General features: G+C 35.6%; 1 protein-coding gene across 2 annotated transcripts; it reads right to left on the bottom strand.

The window, feature by feature from the left end:
* Positions 1-245: 245 nt before the first annotated feature.
* LOC149814534 (mitochondrial carrier protein MTM1-like) lies at positions 246-16753 on the bottom strand. Of its 2 annotated transcripts, XM_089988522.1 has the most exons (10): positions 16390-16753; positions 16194-16283; positions 14692-14820; positions 14307-14366; positions 10952-11119; positions 10700-10799; positions 10362-10453; positions 2803-2952; positions 1787-1845; positions 246-800 (listed from the first exon to the last, which is right to left on the bottom strand). In XM_089988522.1, exons 1-10 carry the CDS (start codon positions 16606-16608, stop codon positions 668-670), a joined length of 1200 nt encoding a protein of 399 aa, XP_089844648.1. In that variant the 5' UTR covers positions 16609-16753; the 3' UTR covers positions 246-667. The 2 variants fall into 2 exon arrangements, with proteins under 2 accessions (XP_089844648.1, XP_089844649.1); XM_089988523.1 differs by lacking the exon at positions 1787-1845 and having other exon boundaries at positions 563-800.
* Between the last annotated feature and the right edge of the window lie 7933 nt (positions 16754-24686).

Raw genomic sequence — 24686 nt, 5'->3', positions numbered from 1 at the left:
AACAGAAAGACTAGTGCCAATTTTAGAATTTTTCAATGATTAGCCGGATTTGTGAATTATGCCAGAAGGTTGGGTGCCATTTAAAAAAAAAATCTCCACTAAATATTTGATTTCAACATTAACAAATCAGAAGTAACACGATTTCAGAGAGACCAACTTCCTCTGCTTTTTGTTCCTCCAAAAACATAAAAACAAAAAAGGAGCCGAGTTCCCTAAGTTGCTCTCTCCTACTAGAAACAAAATCAGCAACCATTCACAAACCACTACATGAATAACGGTCAGGATTAGTGGAAACAAAAGAGAATGCCAGGCACCGGCAAATGAATATAAACAAAATTTAAGATAAGAAACTTCCTCTTACCCCCAAAACACTTTGCAAAAATGGACTAAATTAGCGTATATATAACAACATCATTGCTTCCAAGAATGTCTATCCAAAAAAACAGGCTGTACAGCAGGCTTGACTCTCAAATTTGGTGACCAACTCCAAGATCATTGATGCTGCTCAATTTTATTGCTGAAAGCAATCACCACGCAACTTGCCTTTGGTTTTGATGAATGCATCACCTGAGGATCTTTGTTAATTAAATTGAAACCATGGGAACTGCAGCAGCATCCCAGTTATTGGGGTAGTGGAAGAACAGAGAGTGAAGATCCTGCATTTTCTTTATGATTTAGTACGCCTTTGATGTAGCACATACTTGACAACTTCATAGAAGGAAACCACGATCCCGACCGAGGGCCCAGCACGACCAACACGCAGTCCGACACCTGTGAAGAGCCCCTTGATGCCCCCATCTCTGTTACAGGAACATAACAAGTAAATTAACAAGCACAATTGACACAGAATCGGACAAGAAACAGGCTACAGTGAAAACAAGGGCAGATGCCTATGGAAATCTAGCAGCAAAGATGACACCAAAATAGCAGCCCACACTTTATCAAATACGCCAAAAGCTGCCAATGTGTGTGGCTTTTAACCGTCCATCTTTTCCATATTTGCCTCAATGACATGGCTGGTTCCAACATCACTTAGTTGACCATTGCGTAATTGAATAAAATGACTAAAACGCCTTTCATAATCATTTACTTGACAACACGACATAAAATGGGCCATGTTATCAACATAGGACAGAACTAATTGTGTACCTTCAGCAGGTACTTGAAATGCATTAAGAAAATAAAAGCAGCTTCTTGTAATGTACTCAAAGCCTATCATTCAGAAAAGCCAGAACCTTTGTATAACAAAAAACCTTAACCCTCATGAGGATTCTCAAGCAATATATTTTAAAAGTACTTTTTTTCAGTCATGGTTGGATAGCAAAACTTTCTAGGCTTTGATTTCTATCAATAGCCAGTGTTTGTAAAACAGGGCAAAAGAAAATTTTCAATGTGGTCTGCCACTAAGAATGGTGACTGGATAAATAATAATGATGCCAAGATCCAAAACACCCCACATTATATCAAAAAAGGTCTTGCTAAGCTGTTGTGCTTAAAGACAAGGTAACATCCAATTTTTCGTGAAACTAAGATATCTCGAGAATCTTCTCGTAATTGAATTGAATGTCTAATTAGCAATAGCACTACATCTGGGCTTGCAAGCACCATAATTTTAGAATTGCACTGTCTCATCCGAAAAAGTGTCAGCATAAGTAATAGGAGACTATGAAGCATCATCATCTATAGATTCTATACATTAAATGTACTCTGCAGGATCATAAGAAAGCTATGCCTTAAAGGGCAAGGAAAACAACACTAGAGATGCTGGCCATTCCAAGTAATATACCTAAAAATGTCAATTAGGGTTTGTCTGGTGGTCATCCTCAGTGCCTTGGCAGGGTCTTTCTGGAAGCAACAGTACTCATATTAGAAACAATTAGATGTAACAAACGATTGCAGCATCGATGTGTTTGATACAAGTAATACCACATAAACCTTCATAATTAAATAAAATATGAATCATAAAAATCCAAAAGACTAGGAAGAAGGGAAAAGCTAACATATTTAACAGCATGAGTAAAGCCCATAACAAACCAAATCACTGATTTGCAAAATTTTCAATAGCTTTGGATCTCTCTGTTGAAACAAACATTAAATTGAACATGTTCCTGGTCTGAGATGTGCATTACACAATCTATCAGATACCAAAAAATAGATTCTTAAAACTACAAAGAAAACTTTCCCAACAGTACAAACAGGTCAATGAAGGCCCTTATACCACTCGTATGTCCAACTTTTTCATCAAGAAAAAAAGATGAACATAATAGTCATTTTCGGTACCCAATAAATAATAGTAGTTCGGTTATCCTGATAAATGTTCCCATTCTTGTGCTTGATGAAACACACAGTACAAAACAAATATTAGCAGTAGGCTTCAAGGTCATGTGTCACGGTCACTGTAAGAGCCAGAGAGAGAGAGAGAGTTGCATCTGTTTTATTAGAAAATTTTAGCAGAAATCATCTCATTTGAAATCTGACCTCACAAATAACAATAAAAATAAATGCAGAAATATGTGCTAGCATGTCCAAGGCACGGATCATGCAGTTTTCTGTATATGGAGAACTAGCTCTAGAGAACCATGATCTGGGATATGGACCCCAACAGCTGATAAAGAACTTGTAAATAATAGTAAACTTACCCTCTATCCGTCACAGAGGACTTTAAAGGTTAAAATTACCGTATCAGCAGATCTAGCTGATGTGTGAATATAGTTGGAAGCTCTAATAACAGGATATTTAACAAAAAAGTATACTAAAAGAATTCATTTAGCTGCATGAAAGTGAAATCTAACTAAGAGATACCTCTATCTGTCTTCTAGTTTTTGCAACATCAAGAGGGCATGTTGCAGCAGCAGCAAGGCTGCCTGCCACAAAACCAGCTGAGAAATTTGCCCCGACAACACCAACAGCATTAGCTTCTTCACCGACCATTTCAAGCAGTCTTCTTCTAATCTGCACGAAAGGCCATAGATGTAACTCCATTCTTATAAGTTCATTTACACGGAACTAAATGGCAAAAAAATTTAGTACACTCGAATCAGCTCTCACAATAAAATTTTGGGAAGAGAATGAACATTATATTGTTGCCACCTGCTCTAAAAAATGGTTTGATGAAAAAGCAATCATAACATATCAAGAGAACCAAGAATTCAGAAAGCCCTGATTTAACAACTATCTCAAGTCAACCATCAAAATCGTCCATTATATAGAAGAAAACCTCCATAATAGGGATCCCAGAGTTCACCCTTCGTCTTGAATAGATCTTCACATGAGAAGAATTTCACTTGTATAAACATTGGAAGATGTTTGTTCCATATAATAGTTCAGCAGATATGCTGAAAAAAAGAAACTTTTTAAGATGTTGCAAAGTGTTTGAAAAATAATGCATACCAACTTCTCAGAAATTCAAAGCTAGTTACGACTTACAATATTGCTGAAACACAGATCTAACATGAATAGTGGATACACCATGCCACTTCATGGACACAATCATCAAACATCCATGCTTTATGACCTTAGATCTTGATTTTGCTGTTAATTGCTTCTTTTTTATCACGTGTGACTGTACTGTTCTCCATGAACTTGAGGTGACTCATTAGGGGTGAACATGAGGTGACTTATTTATTATGATTATGTACTTGGAGTGGACTTTGGAAACTCTTATGTTGCTTTGGCCGTTTGGCGGTGACTTTTTTGTTAGGACTTATAATATTTTGTTGGTTTGATTTTGGTAGTTTGAATGCTAAAGTGAAGTAGTGAATTATGTTAATTTTAAAGTTTATACTTTAAACTTTGAAATAATTGAAATTAAATTATGCTTTTTAGAGCTTAAATGCATAATTTATTTTGTGCATTTAAAAATTTAACCATATCTCCATGTAATCTTTTATTTTATTGATTTTTCTATCTTGCAGATATCACAACTTCAAAAACAAGTTATTTGATTCATTTTTGAAAAAGGTACACTTCTTAATCAAATTTATTAGTTTTCTTCATGTATTATTTATTAAATGCTTGGAACAGGTCATTACAGGTGAATATGTCTTTTGGTAGGAGCCACTGATTTTCCTGCATCATCTACATCACTTGAAAGAATTGGATCGGCTTTTGATTGAGTTATAGGAGTTTTAATCTCTTCATAGCATACAACAGAAACATGTGTCTCCATTGGCATTAGACTAGAACGAACAGAACACCTGGTTTTAGAAGTGTGTACATGCCACAGGTCATTATTGAGAGTTGTACATTCAGAATTCAGTCCATCATGCTTATTGTCTGCAAGTAGATCCTTAAGTAGCCTCTTTGTTCTATGGGTAGAATTATGATTATCTTCATCCTCATCGCTCTCACCATCACTTACCACTCTAGAAAGACCCTTTCTTGGGTGAAAGAATATGATCCTCCTCAATAGAGTTGACATTTTATTTGGTTGCACTTGCAATGGCTCCAGTGTCACTATTTCTCCATTTGTTAAATGGTTGCAATAGGAATATGAATTATGAATTTTTTTGATGTATTATTTATTAAATGCTTGCACATTTGCTAAATGGTTGCAATAGGAATATGAATTATGAATTTTTCTTGATGTATTATTTATTAAAATGTTTGCAACAAGATGCATTTGTTAAATAGTTCCAACTTGCAACTGAAATATGAATTGTGAATTTTTTTACGTAGTATTTATTAAATACTTGCAATAGGGTGCATTTGTTAAATGGTTGCAACTGGAATATAAATTATGAATTTTGCTTGATGTATTATTTATTAAACGCATGCAACAGGATGCATTTGTTAAATGGCTGCAACAAGAATATAAATTATGAATTTTTCTTGATGTATTATTTATTAAATGTTTGCAACATGATGCATTTGTTAAATGGTTGCAACAAGAATATGAATTATGGATTTTTCTTTATGTATTATTTATTAAATGCTTGCAACATGATGCATTTGTTAAATGCTTGCACTTGCATATATGATTCAGTTTTGAGATTAGATCCGCTTTAATGTTATATACTCATGTTTTATTTTATCAATGATATCATAAATCTTATATTTTGATAAATTAAGAAAAATATAATTATCGTGGTATAAAATTCATGAGTCATACTATGAAACTTTGGGAGAGGGTGATTGAGTCTAGGTTGAGGAAGGTTGTCATGATATCAGAGAATCAGTTTGGTTTTATGCCTGGAAGATCAACTATGGAAGCTATACATCTTCTTAGACAACTTATTGAAAGATATAGAGAGAGGAACAAAGATTTGCATATGATTTTTATTGATTTAGAAAAGGCATACGATAGAGTACCTAGGGACGTTCTTTGGTGGACAATGATGAAGAAAGGTGTTTCTCTCAAGTACATTAGTATAATTAAAGATATGTATGAAGGAGTAGTAACCAATGTCCGCACTTGTGGAGGGGTGACAACCAATTTTCCGATAACGGTTGGGTTACATCAAGGATCTGCTTTAAGCCCTTTCCTATTTGCGATAGTGATGGATGAGCTTACGAGATCAATTCAAGAAAATGTACCGTGGTATATTGTTTGCTGATGATATTGTTTTGATTGATGAGTCTAGAGCTGGGGTTAATGCTAAGTTAGAATTATGGAGACAGACATTGGAAGCTAGAGGTTTTAAGTTGAGTAAGAGTAAGACGGAATATATGGAATGTCGGTTTAGTAAGCAACGAAGTAGTGATGGGAGTGTAGTGAAGCTCGGTGAGCAAGAAATACCGGTGAATGATTATTTCAAATATTTGGGATCTATCATTCAAAAGTATGGAGAAATTGATGGGGATGTAAATCATAGGATAAAGGTTGGGTGGATGAAATGGAAAAGTGCAACTGGAGTGCTGTGCGATCGTAGAATGCCATTGCGGTTGAAGGGAAAGTTTTATAGGACGACTATTAGACCCGCTTTACTATATGGTTCGGAATGTTGGGCTGCCAAGAGACATCATATTCAAAAAATGAGTGTAGCTGAGATGCGGATGCTTAGATGGATGTGTGGAAATACAATAAAAGATAAGATTCGGAACGAGGAGATACGTAAGAAGGTAGGTGTTGCACCCATTGAAAATAAGATGCGAGAGAATCGTTTACGGTGGTTTGGACATATTCGGCGAAGGCCTAATGATGCTCCAGTTAGAAGGTTGGAGAAATGGGAAAATATATTAGTTAAAAGAGGTCGGGATAGGCCTAGGAAGACTTGGATGGAGATGATAGGAAAAGATATGAATGCTTTGAACCTCACCGAGGACATGGCATTGGATAGAAATGATTGGAGGAAAAGGATTCATGTGGAAGACCCCAAATGAATTTCTTTTTTGGTTCATATCGCTGACCCCAATGGTTTTGGGATGAAGGCGTAGTTGTTGTTGTTGTTGAAGAAAAATATAATTATATTTTCGCTTCCATTTTGATTCTTATTCACTTCCCACTCGAATCCTAGGTCGCTTCCCTCTTCGTTTTCCCTTCGAATCTCGATTCGCTTCTGGTTCGATTCCTAGATCGCTTCTAGTTCAATTCTTAGGTCGCATCTAGTTCACTTCTCTTCTCGCTTCTGAGACGATTCTTGATTTGCTTCTAAGTCATTCAGTGCTTCTCGCTTCCGAAAATTTTAGAAGTATTTTGCTTCCCGTCTTGCTCCCGCTTTCTCAAATGGCAACTTGGGTTTATACAGTCAATTAATTTCAAGATGCTCCTATATCAGTTCACATGGAAGTTGTTTTACAAATTATTATATATATCAAATATTTTATTTCTATAGGCCTTTTCTTATCTTCTTCTTCTGTTTGATTTAATTGTTTATATTGTTGCTGACTAGGGAGGTGATCCCAAGAACAGGCACTCAACCACCGTTTTTTTGTTTTTTCTAGGTGAGTCATTGATTTTGTAGAGGTACAAGCAGCAACAAACAGACTCACTTTCATCAACTGAAGCCGAAAAATATGTACGAGAGGATTATCTTTAAGGAAACATTGATTTGCCTATGTCACATCAGAATACCAATTGACTGACTTTTTCACTAAACCTCTCCCAGCTCCTAAATTTCACTTCCTTCGATTATCATACTGTAAGTTTGAAGGGGAGCGTTAAATTGTATATATATATATAGGTAAATATTGGCTACTAATGAAGGAACATAACTAATAAGCTAAAAATCATAGGTGCAAGTTGTATCAACTCAATCAAACCACATAGATGTGTCCAACATGGTTTGTTTGCTAAAGATCAAGCCTTGGATCATGCTTTTCTAATGTTAAAATGTGATCATTTGGGTTATAAAATTTTGGTACATTATGGGCCATTGTTTTTTGGACCCCCTTTAAAAATCTAATTACTTATCATACTCCCCATGGTTGTTCTCCGTACCACCATAATGAAGGTGGATAATGGAAAAATCAACATTGGTGGTGATTTTCAATATCACCTGATCGGTCACTCAAGAGAGGATTTGTTATGTTTCCAACTTTCCATAGATGTCTACCAATAAGACAAATGTCAACAGAGCTTCACGTAAGTTCTTGATTGCTTGACAATGCACAGAACCACCAAAATACAAAAATCACACTAATTCATAAGAAACATTATGGTTCAGTGTTCATAGGGAAGAGTTTTAGAAGGTCTGTTTGGGAGTGAACAACCTGGATTTTTATATGCTGCATCTCTTTCGACAATTTTGGCCATGCCACTTGTGGATGTTATTTCATATTTTTCAACCTACACTATAGTCATTCTTCAATTTACCCCATAGTCCTTTGTCTAAAAAAGAGGAGACCATATAAATGAGATTTGAAATACTTGCTTGGTAGGTAACCAAAATGACACTTTTTGTCTAAACAAATGATGAAAAGGCATCGGTACCATTGGACTAGAAAATTTGATGGAAAATTTGATGGTGCAAATTGTAGATCATATTGTTTCCACATGAAATTTTTTAAATTTAATTCAGACCTAAATAATCTATTTACCTGTTGTGAATGTTACATCGTGAATCTCATATCCTGACCGGTTGATAGATTGCTAAATCATGTGAATCTTTATTGAGAGTTTCTTTACTATTTTAGGTTTTGCCAAATAGATAAAACTGGGCATTCATATCATAGAGGACTCATATTCAATCTTCCATGTTAAATCAAGGCAAGGGCTTCTCCCAGTTAAGAGACTTCAAACCAGATTGTTTCATGGCCCACATAGATGATTGCTTCATTGTAAATGCTTGTATGGTTTACATTTATCTTCAGTGAAACTCTAATTTTGCATTTAACATGGCAAGACCTACCAAGCCGTGTAAGTCACAAAACAAGCACATTTAGGCTCATGATACAAGAAACAAGAACCAAAACAGAACTCAGGAAGCATTTGGAAAGCAAAAATGGTTTCAATTTTAAATTTCAAATGCTTAAATGGTTCAAAAGTCGAAACAATCATAATACATAAGACTACAGTGTTTTACATATCTGTCCTAAGTTCCTAACTCCTAATCGATATACTATTATAAAAATAAGCTCTTCTATAGAGAAATAATACAAATTTCAAGAATAATGTGTATGTAAAATTGTACATTATATAAAAATTACTTTTCACAAGCATCATAATGACTGATAAGTAGGATGTAAACATTGATTACATCTGTGCAATTTTGCAACTATATAATCACACAAATTGTCCATACTTCACGCAGACAAATATATAGCACAACTATTTATGTGGAATAAAAAGCATCATAAACAATTAAATAAGATCAAGATATTTATACTTCAAATAGTAAAAATGAAAAGCTCTGGGATAAATTTAAACAGTAAAAAGATTTTTTTTAATGCAGTTAACAGTTCAAATGTCAAATATGTCCCCAGACTCCCCACAGTTCCCTTACATGTGAAGCGTGCTTCCCATGCCAAAGGAAGTGCGCTTCCTTGCTAAGGAAAACATGTTCCCACCCATGCTAAGGGGGACTCAGAGAAGTGTGCTTTGGAAGCACATTTCCAAAAACTGACTAGGTTCCCAAAGTTTATGACAATGTGAATCATTCTTTAGAAGAGCACTTCCCAGGATCACATTTCACAAGCACATATAGTGTTTTTTGGTGACCTTGGTCAAAATACATGGCTATTGGCTCCTATTTTTAATTAATTTCCATACAGAGTTTTATGTCAAAATAATTATAATATCATATTTTTATGAACAATATTTATCAAGGTCATAATCTTATTGTGAATAGTGAAACATTAGGTGCACCAATTATACATTTTATATGTAAAAGAAAAAGAAAACAATCTTAATTCAAACCCAAAAGAACCAAAGAAAATTCATAAACATTTACTGAATATTTTTAAAATATAAAAGAAACAACAACCGTATGTTACTTATTTGAAATATACTTATAAATGATCATGTAAACAATTGGTAAAACATTTACAGTAATTACCAAAACAACAACAATCATGAGATGTCTTGTAATGAAAAATTCAGGAATGATCTTGTGAATGTATGCTTCAATCGTCATATGCAAGTATATAGATCCTACACATGCATGCAGAAATGTGAACATATAGTAGGTTCTCACATATTTTCCATGATTTTAATTGCAATCGTTCACATCTCTATAAACCAAATAGGCTAGTTTGCCTTTTCAGGCATACAAAATAAGGCTCTGTTTGGATGGGATCTTGGTAAAAAATGAAATGTGCATGGAATAGAAAGGCGTCAGGATGGACTTTAAGTTCTCTTAGCACCAGCCTTTTCATGCATGAAGAAGCTCTTTTCTTTTTCTCTTTGGCACCCAATAACAAGAAGTTTACGATTTTTCATTCAATTTTACCAAATAAGGCTTTGTTTGATCCAGTTTTCTTTTACACCAAAAACTCAGGTTATGTTTTTCTTATGAAAACTGTGTTTCTAACAGAAAATGTTGGTGTGACATCAGGATTGGTGCCAAAACATGCCCACATATACTTGTCCAACTCATTCACCATAAAATAAGGAGAATAACCAACCCGCAGCAGGACGATCGGCACAAATGAGATATCCACAAAATAACGTTCACATATTCAGATAAGAGGAACTCAAATGGAAAGAAGACGTTGGAGAATGGGGAAGAATAGAAAAGTTTTTTTAAGAATGAAAGCAAGAACAGGCCTTTTCCATCAACTCTTGATTTGATGTGAGGTGTTAATCTCTTGGATCTTGTAACATTTAAGTTCCACATCTCAAAGCAAGTATAAACGTGCACTAATAGTACCTAAGTTTTCTAGATTGCACAGGGCATGCAATGAAAAGCACTAAGAAAAAAATGTGCATCCAAAATCCTGAGGTAAATAAAAAAAAATTACCATGACCAAGCAAGGTAACTCACAGGCTCAAGAGTAGACCAGCAGATTGCAGAAAATGGAACATCGCGTGCTAGCTGTGCTCCAACCCCAGTCCACAGGACACGGTAACCTTGAACTGTGTCCAATTTAAAACTTGATCATAATCTAAATCTAAATAGGCAATATCCACTGCCGAACAAATAGAATCATGCATTAGTGGTCATGATTCTCATGCAAACAGAAATTATTGTGCATGTTGTGTACACATGTGTGTGCACGCAAGAGAGAGAGAGACAGCGAATTAGTATAGATCAAGTATTCTTTTTTTTCGTGCACAAATGACCACCACTTGAACTCAAACACCAATGTATACTTGACATACCATTCTGCTTGCTTGTTGGACTTCTAACTGGTGCTAAAACTCCAAGTAAAGTTTTCCACATTCCAGGAGGCTTTGTTCCAGCTTGGATCTCTCTAAAAGCCTGTTGAGCAGTTAAGACTTAAGAAGCATGAATATCTCAAGCTTTTTACTTAATCCTTGCCATAGTACAGCCTTTGGCAGCATAAGGTATATATGAATTGATTGATGACGATCTATTCAGCAATATCTAATGAAAGTTTATAGCCAACAAACCTGCATGCGGGTTCTCGCTAGTTCAATAGGAGAGCAAGCAATGCAGGCCAATGAGCGGGCAATTGATCCTGCAAATAATGGGGCATACGGGCTCAAGCTTGGAGAGTTCTCAGTGAATTCCTCAATCCAGTTGCGGAAAATATCATAACAAGGTAAATAAATTCCCACCTGAAAAGGAAAACGTAAGTGAAGATGATCAATCATAACAAACACAAATAGAAGTTCTCCACTTAACTTCCAGGAAACCAAATTGGTCAAGAGTAAAATAATTCAAAAACTCAATCTTAATCATTTCCAACTTGGGAAAAATAAAAGATATCGCGGACGGGGACAAAAAGAAGAGTTTGCCTTGGCTCCTCTACTACAGAAAGGAAGAGACCGGAAGTTCAGGAAAATCATCGGCCTTAGCAGCATGGCCATCATTTCCTTCATCAATAGGAGCACCAGGGCCAATGCCTTCACTTACAATCTATCTTAATCTCAATCAAATGACTTCTCACTCTCTCTTTCAGAACATCTCTTACAGTTATATCAGGACAATTAGATCACCCAATGTTATTATATTACAAGATATTTAGATCCCATAACCAACTCAACTAGAACTTCTTTTCCTTTCACCAGTTAGATGTGTTATTTGATTAAGTACCCTAATCACAGTCAGTATGGCATGTACTAACCATTTGCAAGATAATATCCAAGTAAATTCATGGCTTTTGTCTTTCTATTTCATATCTGATATTTCGATTAGTTTTTGTTGTTGTTGTTGGTGGGTGGAGGTGTGGAACTGGATTTATCATTTCACAAACATATTAAATTCAAGGCCACATCAACGCATATGCACCAAATCCATACCAAAGAAATACCATTTAGATCTTGAAAACCTGGATCTGCCAATAAACCTGCTGAACATCTAGACCGAACAAAAAGACCACCATAACCACACTATTTTGTTATGAAGATGATTATTCGACCATTTGAGTTAGAAAATACATTGATGGGGCTACCTTTCTTGCCAAAATTCTAGTTTATTTGAGATTCACATGACCCACCACTCAAAGCAGCGGGGGAAAATTATCAAAAGCGAATCTCCAATTACAAGTCAGATTCATCTGGCAAACAGAGTATATTTATATATATCATCTTCGTGTTTCCTTACCTTTTCTTCCCTCAGTAAAATTACCGCCTTTCTTGATAATTTCTAGTTTATTAGAGATTCACATGATACACATAGACCACACCTCAAAGCAGGAAAAGGAAAAAAAAACTCAAAAGGGAATCTAGATCAGAGGCCAGCTTCATCTTGCCAACAGAGTATATTTGGGAACTCAAAAGCTTGGCCACCTCTTGGTGGTTCCTTACCTTTTCTTGCTTCTCATGTCAACTTCTCTAATTCAAGCCATCAGGCAAAGAACTATATGCACTTTGAGAACCATGCTAAAAGAGCTACAGTGCCTCACTCTCCCTGGTAGTGTTATATCTGTCTCTCATAGTTCAAAAAAACTGGGAATTTTTTATTCACATGAAAAAGAACTCAAGAAGTAAAAGAAAGGTGCTAATCAAACCAAGTATATTTATGTACAAGTTGTGAGCTATCTACTGTATGAAATGGGAATATCTATGAGATCAATACAATAAAGCTTTGTACCTATGTAGAGGGCAATACCATAGTACCATACCCATATCCACTGTAAAAGTTAAGAGATTTCATCACTCAATTTTTGGGATTTCTCGTGTTTCACAATCATTCTCAATTAAATAAACAGCCCCAGAATCATGCTTATATGTGTATTTCTCCAGCAAAAAAAGTTGCTAGTGCTCCATTGCAAATTTCAAAGAGGGTACATAAGAAGATTCATTAATATTGTAGGTTCTTCTGCCTTTCTAAACATATCTGATTGAACTTCCACAAAAGTTTTTCAAATAAAAAATCTTTCATTTGAATTTCTTTTAAACCAACATGGAGATTTTGCACACAAAATGCCACAAAAGGAAAGACTTTGTTTGTCCACTTTCTTGTCAAGAAACAGTATATGACCAACTAGATCTAAACATCATCTAGTTGGAACATATTGACCCCACATAGGTAAGAGATAGATGCAAAGATAAATGACAATCATAGAGATGGGAAGAAGTCAAGATTACAATAGAATAAGAGTACAACAACAACAACAACTACGCCTTCATCCCAAACAATTGGGGTTGGCGATATGAACCAAAAAAGAAAATCATTCTGGGTCTTCCACATGAATCCTTCTCCTCCAATCATTTCTATCCAATGCCATGTCCTCGGTGAGGTTCAAAGCATTCATATCCTTTCCTATCACCTCCATCCATGTCTTCCTAGGCCTACCCCAACCTCTTTTAACTAATATATTTTCCCATTTCTCCATCCTTCTAACTAGAGCATCATTAGGCCTTCGCCGAATATGTCCAAACCACCGTAAATGATTCTCTCTCATCTTATTTAGAATGGGTGCAACGCCTACCTTTTTACGTATCTCCTCGTTACAATAGAATAAGAGTATTTTACATTTATGATTTATGATAAGGCCTTCTAATTTTGAATTTGCTTTCCCTTCTTTTTGGCTGAACTATTTCATCTTAGTTATACTATGTCACACGGATACTCCATTTTGGCTCCCCCTTCCATATCCCCCTTATATACTAGTCATATTGAAAACTTCATAAAAAATGGCTGTATCCTCGTATCCGCAGCTGTATGCATGTGACATAGGTTATAAACTATGCATCACTAGTATCCGTATACTTAAATCTGATTGCATGACTAGGCTTAGGATCATTATTGTATGAGTTGTGAAACTTTAACTTAAATGGTAATGCCACTGTTCATAGCTTTGTTGCAGCTTACCATCTCAGTTAAGCTCAATGACATCTATTGCCAATCTCAGATATCATTGATTGTTAACTGTCAGTAGGAAATCATCACATACTACTTATTTTGTTCCGTTATTAGCTAATTCTCATTAAGTGCTTCAGAAAATGTGTTTTTTTTGTTCGTCACTTTAATGCATTATTGCAAAGTTAACACTACGGGTACTCAGGTAGCATGTCATAATATGATTGTGGCCTCACCAATAACTCAAATGTTTAATATTTTAACTAAGTAAAATTAATATTTTTCTCCTACTGCTGTGTTCCTGCATCTGCTATATTCTTGCTATTTTTCATGATTTCTATGATCTGTGATAAGAGTACAGTTACCTTGCTTTATAGAGGGGTTTCTAATGCTAGTTCTCTCAGCTCTATTTCAATTATATTTATCTCATGCACTACATTAAGATATATATCAAAAAAGTTTATAATATGATACTAAATAAGAGATAAAGGGAATTACAGTGGGTACAGCCAAAGCTAGGCCTGCATTTGTCCCCCTCCACAATCTAGCCAACCCTTCCTGCATACAATAATCAATCAATTAAAAAAGGAATTTGAAGTCTTGACAACTTAATGGGTATAAACTTATACCATAAATGGAGAAATATAATTATAAGAAAAAAAACATTGATAGCAGACCATATCAAACTGTGTTTTGAATAACGAAAAAATAGAATAATATATGAATTAAGACAATAAAAAAGCATGACCTTCAATTAAAAAGAAAATTTTTCCATGCTTCCTTCTTAGCTATCCAACAAAATGTAAATCTATGGGTAGCAAACAGATTACGTAGCAAAAATACGGAAAAAAAGGATAACAGAAGAGATTTTAAATGCATTTACCTGCCTAATGATTTTGTAAAAGACATCCATTGTCCCCTTGTAGTGAAAACATTCAGGCGGACAATATGCTTCAGTACCAAGAATCCCAGAACGAGGGCATGAAGCAGAACATCTTATATCTGAGAACATCTGAACAATACATAGCAGGACAAAAGATACAAAATTAAAAGACAAACTCAGGTCAAACAATGCAAGGAATCATGCCTTTGAATAAACAGACTAATGTTTGAAAATTACAACCAAAATAATTTGTGCAAAATGAACTCTACTAATAAAAAAAACTTCAAGGTCAGACTAGATACTGAACACCTTTGAAGCTTGTGTTTGCCTGATTTGGTCTGACAAATGTTCATAGGTATTATTGTGTATGCTTGTTTTTCAAGACATTTTAGCAAATACTAACCACTAAAAGTGAACACCAAACGTATTTCAACTTAGTTGTAGGTTCAAAGCAGAGAAGATGACAAGTGATATATTATTTACAATAACAAGGTGGAAATCACAGATGAATATTCTCCAGCAAAAAAAACAGTGCTTAAATAAGAGTTCCGAGTGGCTGATCCTGCATGAGCATATCTATTACATTACATTGTAAGAATTCTCTTTGTAAACACCATCCTCATGGATCAACTTGGTGACTCATCCAATCAAACGGGATGCCTCCCTACCTGGGCAAGCCAGTACAGCACCAGGTCAAACATAACTAGGGTCACCTTTCTGCTTTTTAGTTGCACAAGATTGATGTCACGTATATGAATTATGAAGATAGATATTTACAATTATTCATGTATTCATTCTTACGTTAATTTTCATTACAGTATGCTATTCAAACATTGTCAAATTACTATTATATATTACTTTTATGCTCAAAACCATCACAAGATGTCTGCTGCCGCACAATGCCAGTTTGCACTCTTGCCTTTCCGCTCGCTTTCATGAGGGAAGATCAGACCTATACTCTTGCTCAAGACCTACAACCCAAAACCTACCTGCAACGCGTGCACTAGGAAATGGACGGCCTCAATACCACGCTAAGGCTCTCTCAGATGCTTAGTTCTTCATACTAGAAGTGATTAAGACTTTTTTCTTAAATTTGTTTCTGTATTTAAAATCATAAAAAGTAATAAAAGTAGTCTCTGTTTTTAATTCAACAACAAACGAGTTGGTGCCAAAATCAACATTCTCGGAATCCCTAGAAAGAAGAGGGGGGATAACATAAAATCCAACAAAAACATTGAAAGAATTTGTCCTCGATAGCCTGCATTAAAATTGAAGAGCATGAGCTTCACAGAGCATAAATAAGAGGGTATTGCTCTGGCACCAACAATCTACACCTTGAACGAATTTGATAGAATAGTACCTCCTCTGATTGGCAAAATCGCCCTATCTCCACCCAAACAGAAAGAAGGAAAATTGCATAGTACTAATACAAGCAAAAGATTTCTTCTACACGAAGAGGAAAATGAGAGCACAAACAAAACAAGATTTATCGTGCAACACACCATGTTCGGCCCGAGCGATGCCATCCTCTCTCCAACATGTTGCTGCGAAGGCCAAGACACAACTCCTGCAGCTTGCGCCTGCAATCTCGTCTGCGATACCAATCGAACGCCAAAAAAGAACAGAACCACCATCAGGATCGCCAAAAAAAAAGACCGCGATAAAGAACGAGGATTGAATGATCATCAAAAGGATCACCTTCGCCACGTCGAGCGGGTTCACGAGAACCACTGAGAGAACGGCGGCGCCGGCAGCAGAGAACGTCCTTTCGCCGAAGCCCATTTGGGAGCCAGAAGGGGAGCGAGGGCGGGATTCGCTGCTGGCTTCGGAATATATGGACTCCATGCGCCTGTCAAACTCGACCCTAGAGGCCGCCGCACCCACCCATGATGCGAGATTCTGACGGGAGCACACCATCTGGCGGTGCTCTCCCCCTCCCTCTCCACGACCCGAGCGGAAGAGAGAGAGAGAGGCTAGGAGGGCGTAGCGGAAGGGTTCTTTCCCGTGAGTCTCCTACTCTTTAGGGTTTCTCTTCGTCCACGAGAGAGAGAGAGAGAGAGAGAGAGACGATGGTTAGAAAACGCAGGGCGGTGTTGAACGCTGCCTTGTTTTGCGGGGCAGAAACGGATTCCTATCGGGTTACTTACAAAAATATAACAATGTTTTTAATAATTCAAATGCATACTTAAGTTTATGTTTAGTTAACCAAATGCATACCTATGTTAACTTTTTTTTAACCGTAGCTAATAATCAATATATTTTAAAAAATACCAATTTTAAACTCATTAAATATTTTCAAATTACCCATCTCTCTCTCTCTCTGAACGTATGTTGACAAGACTTCCATGAAATATTTATTTTTAATGAACAAAACTGCAATTTTGAGTGGGTTGCTAACTTCTATCAGCAGGTTTTAATTTTAAACAAAGAGTCACCATCTTCGATTGGGTGATTGCCCCAACTAGAAAATTGCAGGTTTTGCTCTTTATTTACACTAATTTTTCACAGGTTTTTAACCTGAATTTAAGTTTCAATGCACAATGATAGTATATAGATGGCAGTGGACCAGGGCGGAGGAGGGAGACAAGGTCTTCACCCCCCCACCCTGTCTCAAAAGTCTGCGCTCCATTCATACCTTCATCTCCTCATGGGTTTTGATTTTAACCTCCATCTCCCTTTCATGTCCTTCATTTCGGGTCCAAACGAGACAAGATGGGGTGAGGTCCCGTTTCTCCTGGATCCAATTTCATCCTTAAAGGTATTTTAGTTAATTTCATCCGGGACAAGACAGGAGAAAGCATAAGTTCATCCCGGCCTCCATCCCTCCTCCAAACAAGGCGAGGCAGGGTGAAGCCCTGTTTTCCCCCGGCCCGATCGATTGTCATCCCTACTATACGAAGAACATCCAATTCAAGAATCACCATAAAAAATAATGTTTAAAGTGATCCAATACCTCGTGAGTGTTGCCTTTCATATGTTTCATTAACCTATAAACATAGTGACAAATCTCGTGAAAATTCTCAAGAAATTACCCAAAACTCAAATTTAGTAATTTCTCATGATATTTTAAATTTCTCGTAAGATCAACTATGAAAGCTATACATCTTCTTAGACAACTTATTGAAATATATAGAGAGAGGAACAAAGATTTGCATATGGTTTTTATTGATTTAGAGAAGGCATACGATAGAGTACTTAGGGACGTTCTCTAGTGGACAATGATAAAGAAAGGTGTTTCTCTCAAGTACATTAGTATAATTAAAGATATGTATGAAGGAGTAGTAACCAATGTCCGCACTTGTGGAGGGGTGACAACCAATTTTCTGATAACGGTTGGGTTACATCAAGGATCTGCTTTAAGCCCTTTCCTATTTGCGATAGTGATGGATGAGCTTACGAGATCAATTCAAGAAAATGTACAGTGGTATATGTTGTTTGCTGATGATATTGTTTTGATTGATGAGTCTAGAGCTGGGGTTAATGCTAAGTTAGAATTATGGAGACAGACATTGGAAGCTAGAGGTTTTAAATTGAGTAAGAGTAAGACTGAATATATGGAATGTCGGTTTAGTAAGCAACGAAGTAGTGATGGGAGTGTAGTGAAGCTTGGCGAGCAAGAAATACCGATGAATGATTATTTCAAATATTTGGGATCCATCATTCAAAAGTATGGAGAAATTGATGGAGATGTAAATCATAGGATAAAGATTGGGTGGATGAAATGGAAAAGTGCAACTGGAGTGCTGTGCGATCGTAGAATGCCATTGCGGTTGAAGGAAAAGTTTTATAGGACAACTATTAGACCCGCTTTACTATATGGTACGGAATGTTGGGCTGCCAAGAGACATCATATTCAAAAAATGAGTGTAGCTGAGATGCAGATGCTTAGATGGATGTGTGGAAATACAATAAAAGATAAGATTCGGAATGAGGAGATACGTAAGAAGGTAGGTGTTGCACCCATTGAAAATAAGATGCAAGAGAATCGTTTACGGTGGTTTGGACATATTCGACGAAGGCCTAATGATGCTCCAGTTAGGAGGTTGGAGAAATGGGAAAATATATTAGTTAAAAGAGGTCGGGGTAAGCCTAGGAAGACTTGGATGGAGATGATAGGAAAGGATTTGAATGCTTTGAACCTCACCGAGGACATGGCATTGGATAGAAATGATTGGAGAAAAAGGATTCATGTGGAAGACCCAAAATGAATTTCTTTTTTGGTTCATATCGCTAACCCCAATTGTTTTGGGATGAAGGCGTAGTTGTTGTTGTCGTTGCTGCTGTATTTTCAATTTCTCGTAAGTTTTTTGTTAAAAACATATATATCACATTTTAAACATGATATTTATGTTTTTATCGGCTATTTATCATGAAAAAGCCACGTGATTTTTATTTATAAATAATTTTTATGTATATTTTCTTATAAAAATAGTTTTTATATATTTATTTATTTATTATTACTGAGATTTTACCAGAGAAGACATAAGATTTAAAAAGAAATCAAATTTTCACGAGTTTTTGGCTGCCGATATTTTGTTATTTTTAACTTTTGTCACTATGCCTCTGACCCTTGTTGGAGATAGAGTGCCTGGTATTTTTAAAAGTGCAAATATAAACGAAGAGTTGGAGACACAAAGGGTTGTGAAGGGTAAAACTAACATTATAGAGATTTGGAGTGAAGTTACGGTTAACCATAAAATAAATGATGCATGTATTTGAATTACCGAATTTTTAGGTACAAATTTGAATTATGAAAACAAACTGAGTATCTGTTTGCAATTTTGCTGCTCCAGTTTTTCGGGTGAACGAGTGAGCGGCGCACACATACACACGCACAGATTCCTCGGACGAGGCACGTGTCCAACAGGGCCAGGTACGTGCTTCCAGCTCGGCGCCACGCAGGAGTTGCGCTGGGCCCACGTGGTTGAGTGCGGTCGTTAGCGCGTCGTTGGAGTTGATGCGTTGCACGCATGCGAAGGCACCGTTGATTTATTTTTGCTGCGATAAAAAATTTCTGCCTATAATTAACTAAGCAAATCTGTTTATTTCAATTTTTTTTTTAATGCAAACGCAGATCTAGAAAAGGATTTGGCCTTTAGATCATTATCTGACGTGTACAAGCTTTCCAGCGATGCAAAAACCACCGATAGCAAATGCACAATTTTCTAACGAAAAATATATTTTTTCATCAAAAATGCAGTCTCCAATGTTCTACTTCTGCTAAATGGGACATGTAGAACACATATATGTCATGGAATTCTAACTAGATTATATGTCTTGTAACATATATATATATATATATATATAGAGAGAGAGAGAGAAATGATACGTGCTAAATGTGTTTTTCTACCCTTTCATTATTTTTTTGCAGTTGGAATCCCATAAATGAGTCTGGCATGGTTGATTTACAAGGAATTCACACCGATCATGTGTTTTCAATGAAAAAAACGATACTTGGAGTCTCAAAAATTTACAAATAATCTAGACTTTTGATTTTTTGAACCTTATAAAAACTCACCCATGTGTCATAATCGAACGCTTCAAGAGCTGACCCGTATAAAATCAAGTACATAGATCACTTATCTACGGTAAGAATTTAAAAATAAACAAAAAAAAAGTTAAAAACCTTATTTAGCACGTTCATTTCGCACCTAACGTGTGAGCAGCTACCAATCACTCTAGAGAGAGAAATTGGTAGTTGCTCGCACATTAGGTGCGAAATGATATGTGCATCAACAGGTTCTCCTTTCTCCTCCCACCATCGCCTCTTCTTCCACCTCCCCGCCGTCCCTTCCTCCGCCTCACCTCCAAACAATTCTGGTTGGTGCATAGGAGTTTACATATTTGATAGGTTTACATATTCTAGTTTCCCATATATATAATTTAGGGTGTATCATCGAACACCTAAGAAGTTCGACAGAAAGTCAGACTTGTTTGTGTTGTTGATTGAGCATACAATCAACTCCACAATTTTTTTTTGCTCAAAAGGCTTTTAGCAGTGATCGCGGCCTCTGTTAAAGACCTTTTCAGCTCAAAAAAAATTTGGTGCCATCCTTCGACACTTTTATTGTTCGATGATACACGTATATATAGAGAGAGAATGTGAACATACTAAATGGGCATGTTGCTAAACGAAACATGCTATTGGATTTTTTGTATTTTTTAATATTTTAATCGTACAGATGTGATCTATATATTTGTTTTTATAGGAATCACTTGTTGGAGCATTTGTTGTGGATAGGTTTTATGTTTCAAAAATCAATGACTCACCATTTTCATAAATTTTTTAGGCTCCAAATATCATTTTTCATTCAAAATGTATGATCCAAGTGTCAATTTTTAGTAAATCAATAATGCTAAACACATCTATGGGTTGGAATTTAAAAAAAAAGACACCAAAAATCTAATAGCATGTTTCATTTAGCATTGTGCTCATTTAGCATGTTTTCATCTCTCTCTCTCTCCCTCCCTCTCTCACTCTATATATATATAGAGAGAGAGAGAGAAATTAAATCTAACATTGAACTAGTTGTGGTTAATATTAGATGTATTCAATCATATTAAAATGGCTAAAATACTCTTAAAAATAATATTTTTTGAAATATATAGTTACTTTTTTATGTCAAAAAGGGTAAATTCGATAGAATCACAAAGTTATTTTTTTTTTAAAAGTGTTTGATTTTTTCAATTCCCTTCAAGTTCAAAAGACCTCTAGTTCCCATGAAGTAGCCATGCATATCTAGAGTATCATTGAGTTAATTTAGTCATTTTCATAAGGTTGAAAATATCTAAGGATAAACACGACTAATTTAATGTTAGGTTAACCCATATATATTCATTTATGTATTTGTGTGTATATATATTACTGGAAGGTCATATTTGCTACCATTGTTTGTAGGTACAAATGCTTTATTTTATTTTATTTTATTTTTATTGTTGTTTTCATGAAACTAACCATCCATATTTAATCTGCATGTTTTCTTAATGAGAATCGTTGTAAGTAGGTTTTTATAAGGCTTTAAAATCAATGGCCTATGATGTGTTGATACTTTCCTGGATCATAAAATTATAATTTTCATCCAAAAACATGATTCAAAAGTCGATCTCCACTATTTAGAACATTGTTGACCCATCTATGAGGTCTACTTGGATCAAAACAACACCCACCATAAATATCTTGGGGCTTTTTGATTGAGAGGAGTCACTCATGGTTCAAATTGTACTCAACTCGTAATGATGTTCAAACATGAAATGTGTTTAGAGTTCATTTTTTTTTGCATGGAGACTTGAAATAAAGTATTTTTATATAAACAAGTTAGTTTGAGTTTGGCTCAATATATTTAGAACACAAATTAGAAAGCTTGAAAACCTCATATTTGGTTCATTCAACTTATTTAGCACCCCTATAAGTGTTTGTAGAAATATTATTCAGTTTGTTGGTCTTATTTGTTCAATTTACTTTGAAGATTTGAATTTGGATACTCACGGTGACGGTGGATTGATGATCTAACTTTTAATGTCAAAATGGTGGTTAATTTTAACGACAAGGTGGGGGAACCTTTCAAACTAAAGTGAAGCCTGCGCAAAGGCTACACCTTATCTCCTCTTCTATTTGACATTGTGATGGAAGGTCTATGCACATTATCCATAAGATTTTCACCATTCAATTTCTGTACATCACTTAGACTCCCACTTGATGTTTAACTATGCATCCTCCAACTTGTTTAACTTTGCAAACATTGTCAATTTGTTTAGTTTTACTAGCAACTAAGTAAATGTTGCCCTTATATAACATTGACTGAACATTACCGTCATTCAAGATATATCAATATATATTCATTATCTAATTTTGAAGTGCACTTATATCAGAGGAACATTTACTCTTTAATATATTTGATCTTATAAGATATTAATACTACAAATTTCTTAAAGTTGTTTTTAGAGACCATTATAGATCTCCAAGGGGTTGCTCAATAATTCAATAATTTATAAATATCATTTAAGCAACCATCATAATTGCCTACATCAACTACACAATGTATCACTTAGTTGACAAATCTAAAAACAAACAACCCACAATAAACTACAATATCTCACACAATCAAACCATATTCAATGTTTTACATAGTTAATCCTAGCCCCAATCAAACAAAGATAAATATTGACAAACAAACAAAAATAAGTAATGATATGTTCATTTATATGGGATGACCCCCACCCCCCCCCCAAAAAAAAAAAAATCAAGAAAACTAATGGGCAAATCGATAGAGATTTTCACAAAGTTGCCGGCCATCAAAATATTGGCGTGAATGTCGTCTGAAGATTGTCGAAAGAATTGAAGACCACAAGAACACTAGGTGTTGCAAAAATATGGCATCCGTATGAAAAAAAGGGTTACCAAATAAAACGTCATTTATATGAGATAAATTTTTGTAAAAAAAAAAATCACAATACGGGTGCAATTCAAATAAGAGATTTCACAATATCTGATTTTTGTGAATATTTTAGAATTTCATAATACTTCATTTGATACTCACCAACAATTTTGTAATTAGACTTTCACAAATTTTATAATTTTTGCAGGTTTTGCGCAAAACTCGTGATGAGTTTTGCAAATTGTTTGGATTTTCATATTCTTTTTTGGAATTTTGTAAACTCATATGCGAATTTTTGACGAGTTATGTGGGTTTATTATTTTAGTATCATGACATGCAAAAATAAAAAAATTGTACATGCGAGGGGTAAAAGAGAAGAAAAATTGAGAATTGTGATATTGTACAATTGGTGGATTCGGTAAATTGTGGGGCAATTTTCTCCTACAATGTTATTTTCTATAAAATTTTTTCTTTTCCTAAAAAAACAAAGCGTGATCTAGAGGTGTCAAGAGTCAGAATTGGGTGGATTCAAACTCGGATATAGCCAAAAAGTGCTGGTATTGTATCTAGAGTTGGATACTACTAGATCTACCATGAGAGAACCATCAACGGATCTAAAAATAAAGATTACATGAATCAGACTCGTCCATACTCAATAAAATAATATTTCCCTGTGTTTCTTTTACATTGAAATTTTGTGAATCGTAATTGAAATCTTAATAGAAACTTGGGTCACATCTAGGTCTCGTATGAAATTTTATAAACCATACTCGGCTCCATATGCTAACTGGGCCTTAATTGTCTGACCCACATAGTTAACCACACACCTTTCTTTGTCATCTAACTCTAACCCTACAAGACCCAATATGAGTTAGGATCGAGTCATATCTGATCCATTGACACTCATAGTATGATTAGCTCAGGAATGTCCGGAAGTTAAACCCCAATCCATCACATACTTTTACTTATTATTTTTTGGATTTATAACCCGAAAAAACTGCACCTGGCACAAAGACCTGGGTCGTGCTGGCTCAGCCTGACATACACGATCGTCCTGAGCCTATGCTATGCGTTGGCTTGTGTAGAGGGGGGAACACTCATGAAAATCTAACCAACTTGGCTGATCCGAACACTTTATACATATTTCTTAACATAAACGTACATTTTCGATATCTTTTAAATCATACTGGTCGGGTTTGCGATTCATTTTAATGGTTCAGCATAATTTTGAGTTGGGTACCCGAATCCAACTTATTATTATTTAAGTGGATTTGGGTAAACCCTGATTTGATACAGACCTGAACCGTTGACAGCCCCAAATGAATGTCGTGCTGCACAAACTGTGGTGGATGTGCGTGGAATTAGGGACGCAAACGGACTGGATCCAGTATGCCACTTTTATAATTGTTGGCTGTTCTGACCTATTCAGGATCCATCTTTTTTTTAATGTATTTAGCTGATTCGGATCCGATCCGTTTACATCTGGATTTTGGATGTGCGCTTACCCCTGTCTTATTCGCTGCCAAACACGTAAGGTTTTGTAAGGAGGTTAAGAAACTGGAATAGTTGGCATGCTGGGTTTTGCAGAAAGGTCCAGTGTGGGTCCTACTGAGAGCCCCG

The sequence above is a fragment of the Nuphar pumila genome, chromosome 15, assembly GCF_984573655.1.
Source record: "Nuphar pumila chromosome 15, dmNupPumi1.hap1.1, whole genome shotgun sequence".
Classification (NCBI taxonomy): Eukaryota; Viridiplantae; Streptophyta; class Magnoliopsida; order Nymphaeales; family Nymphaeaceae; genus Nuphar; species Nuphar pumila.
The sequence above is the reverse complement of the archived record's forward strand: the minus strand, read 5'-3'. Positions and strand labels throughout refer to the sequence as shown.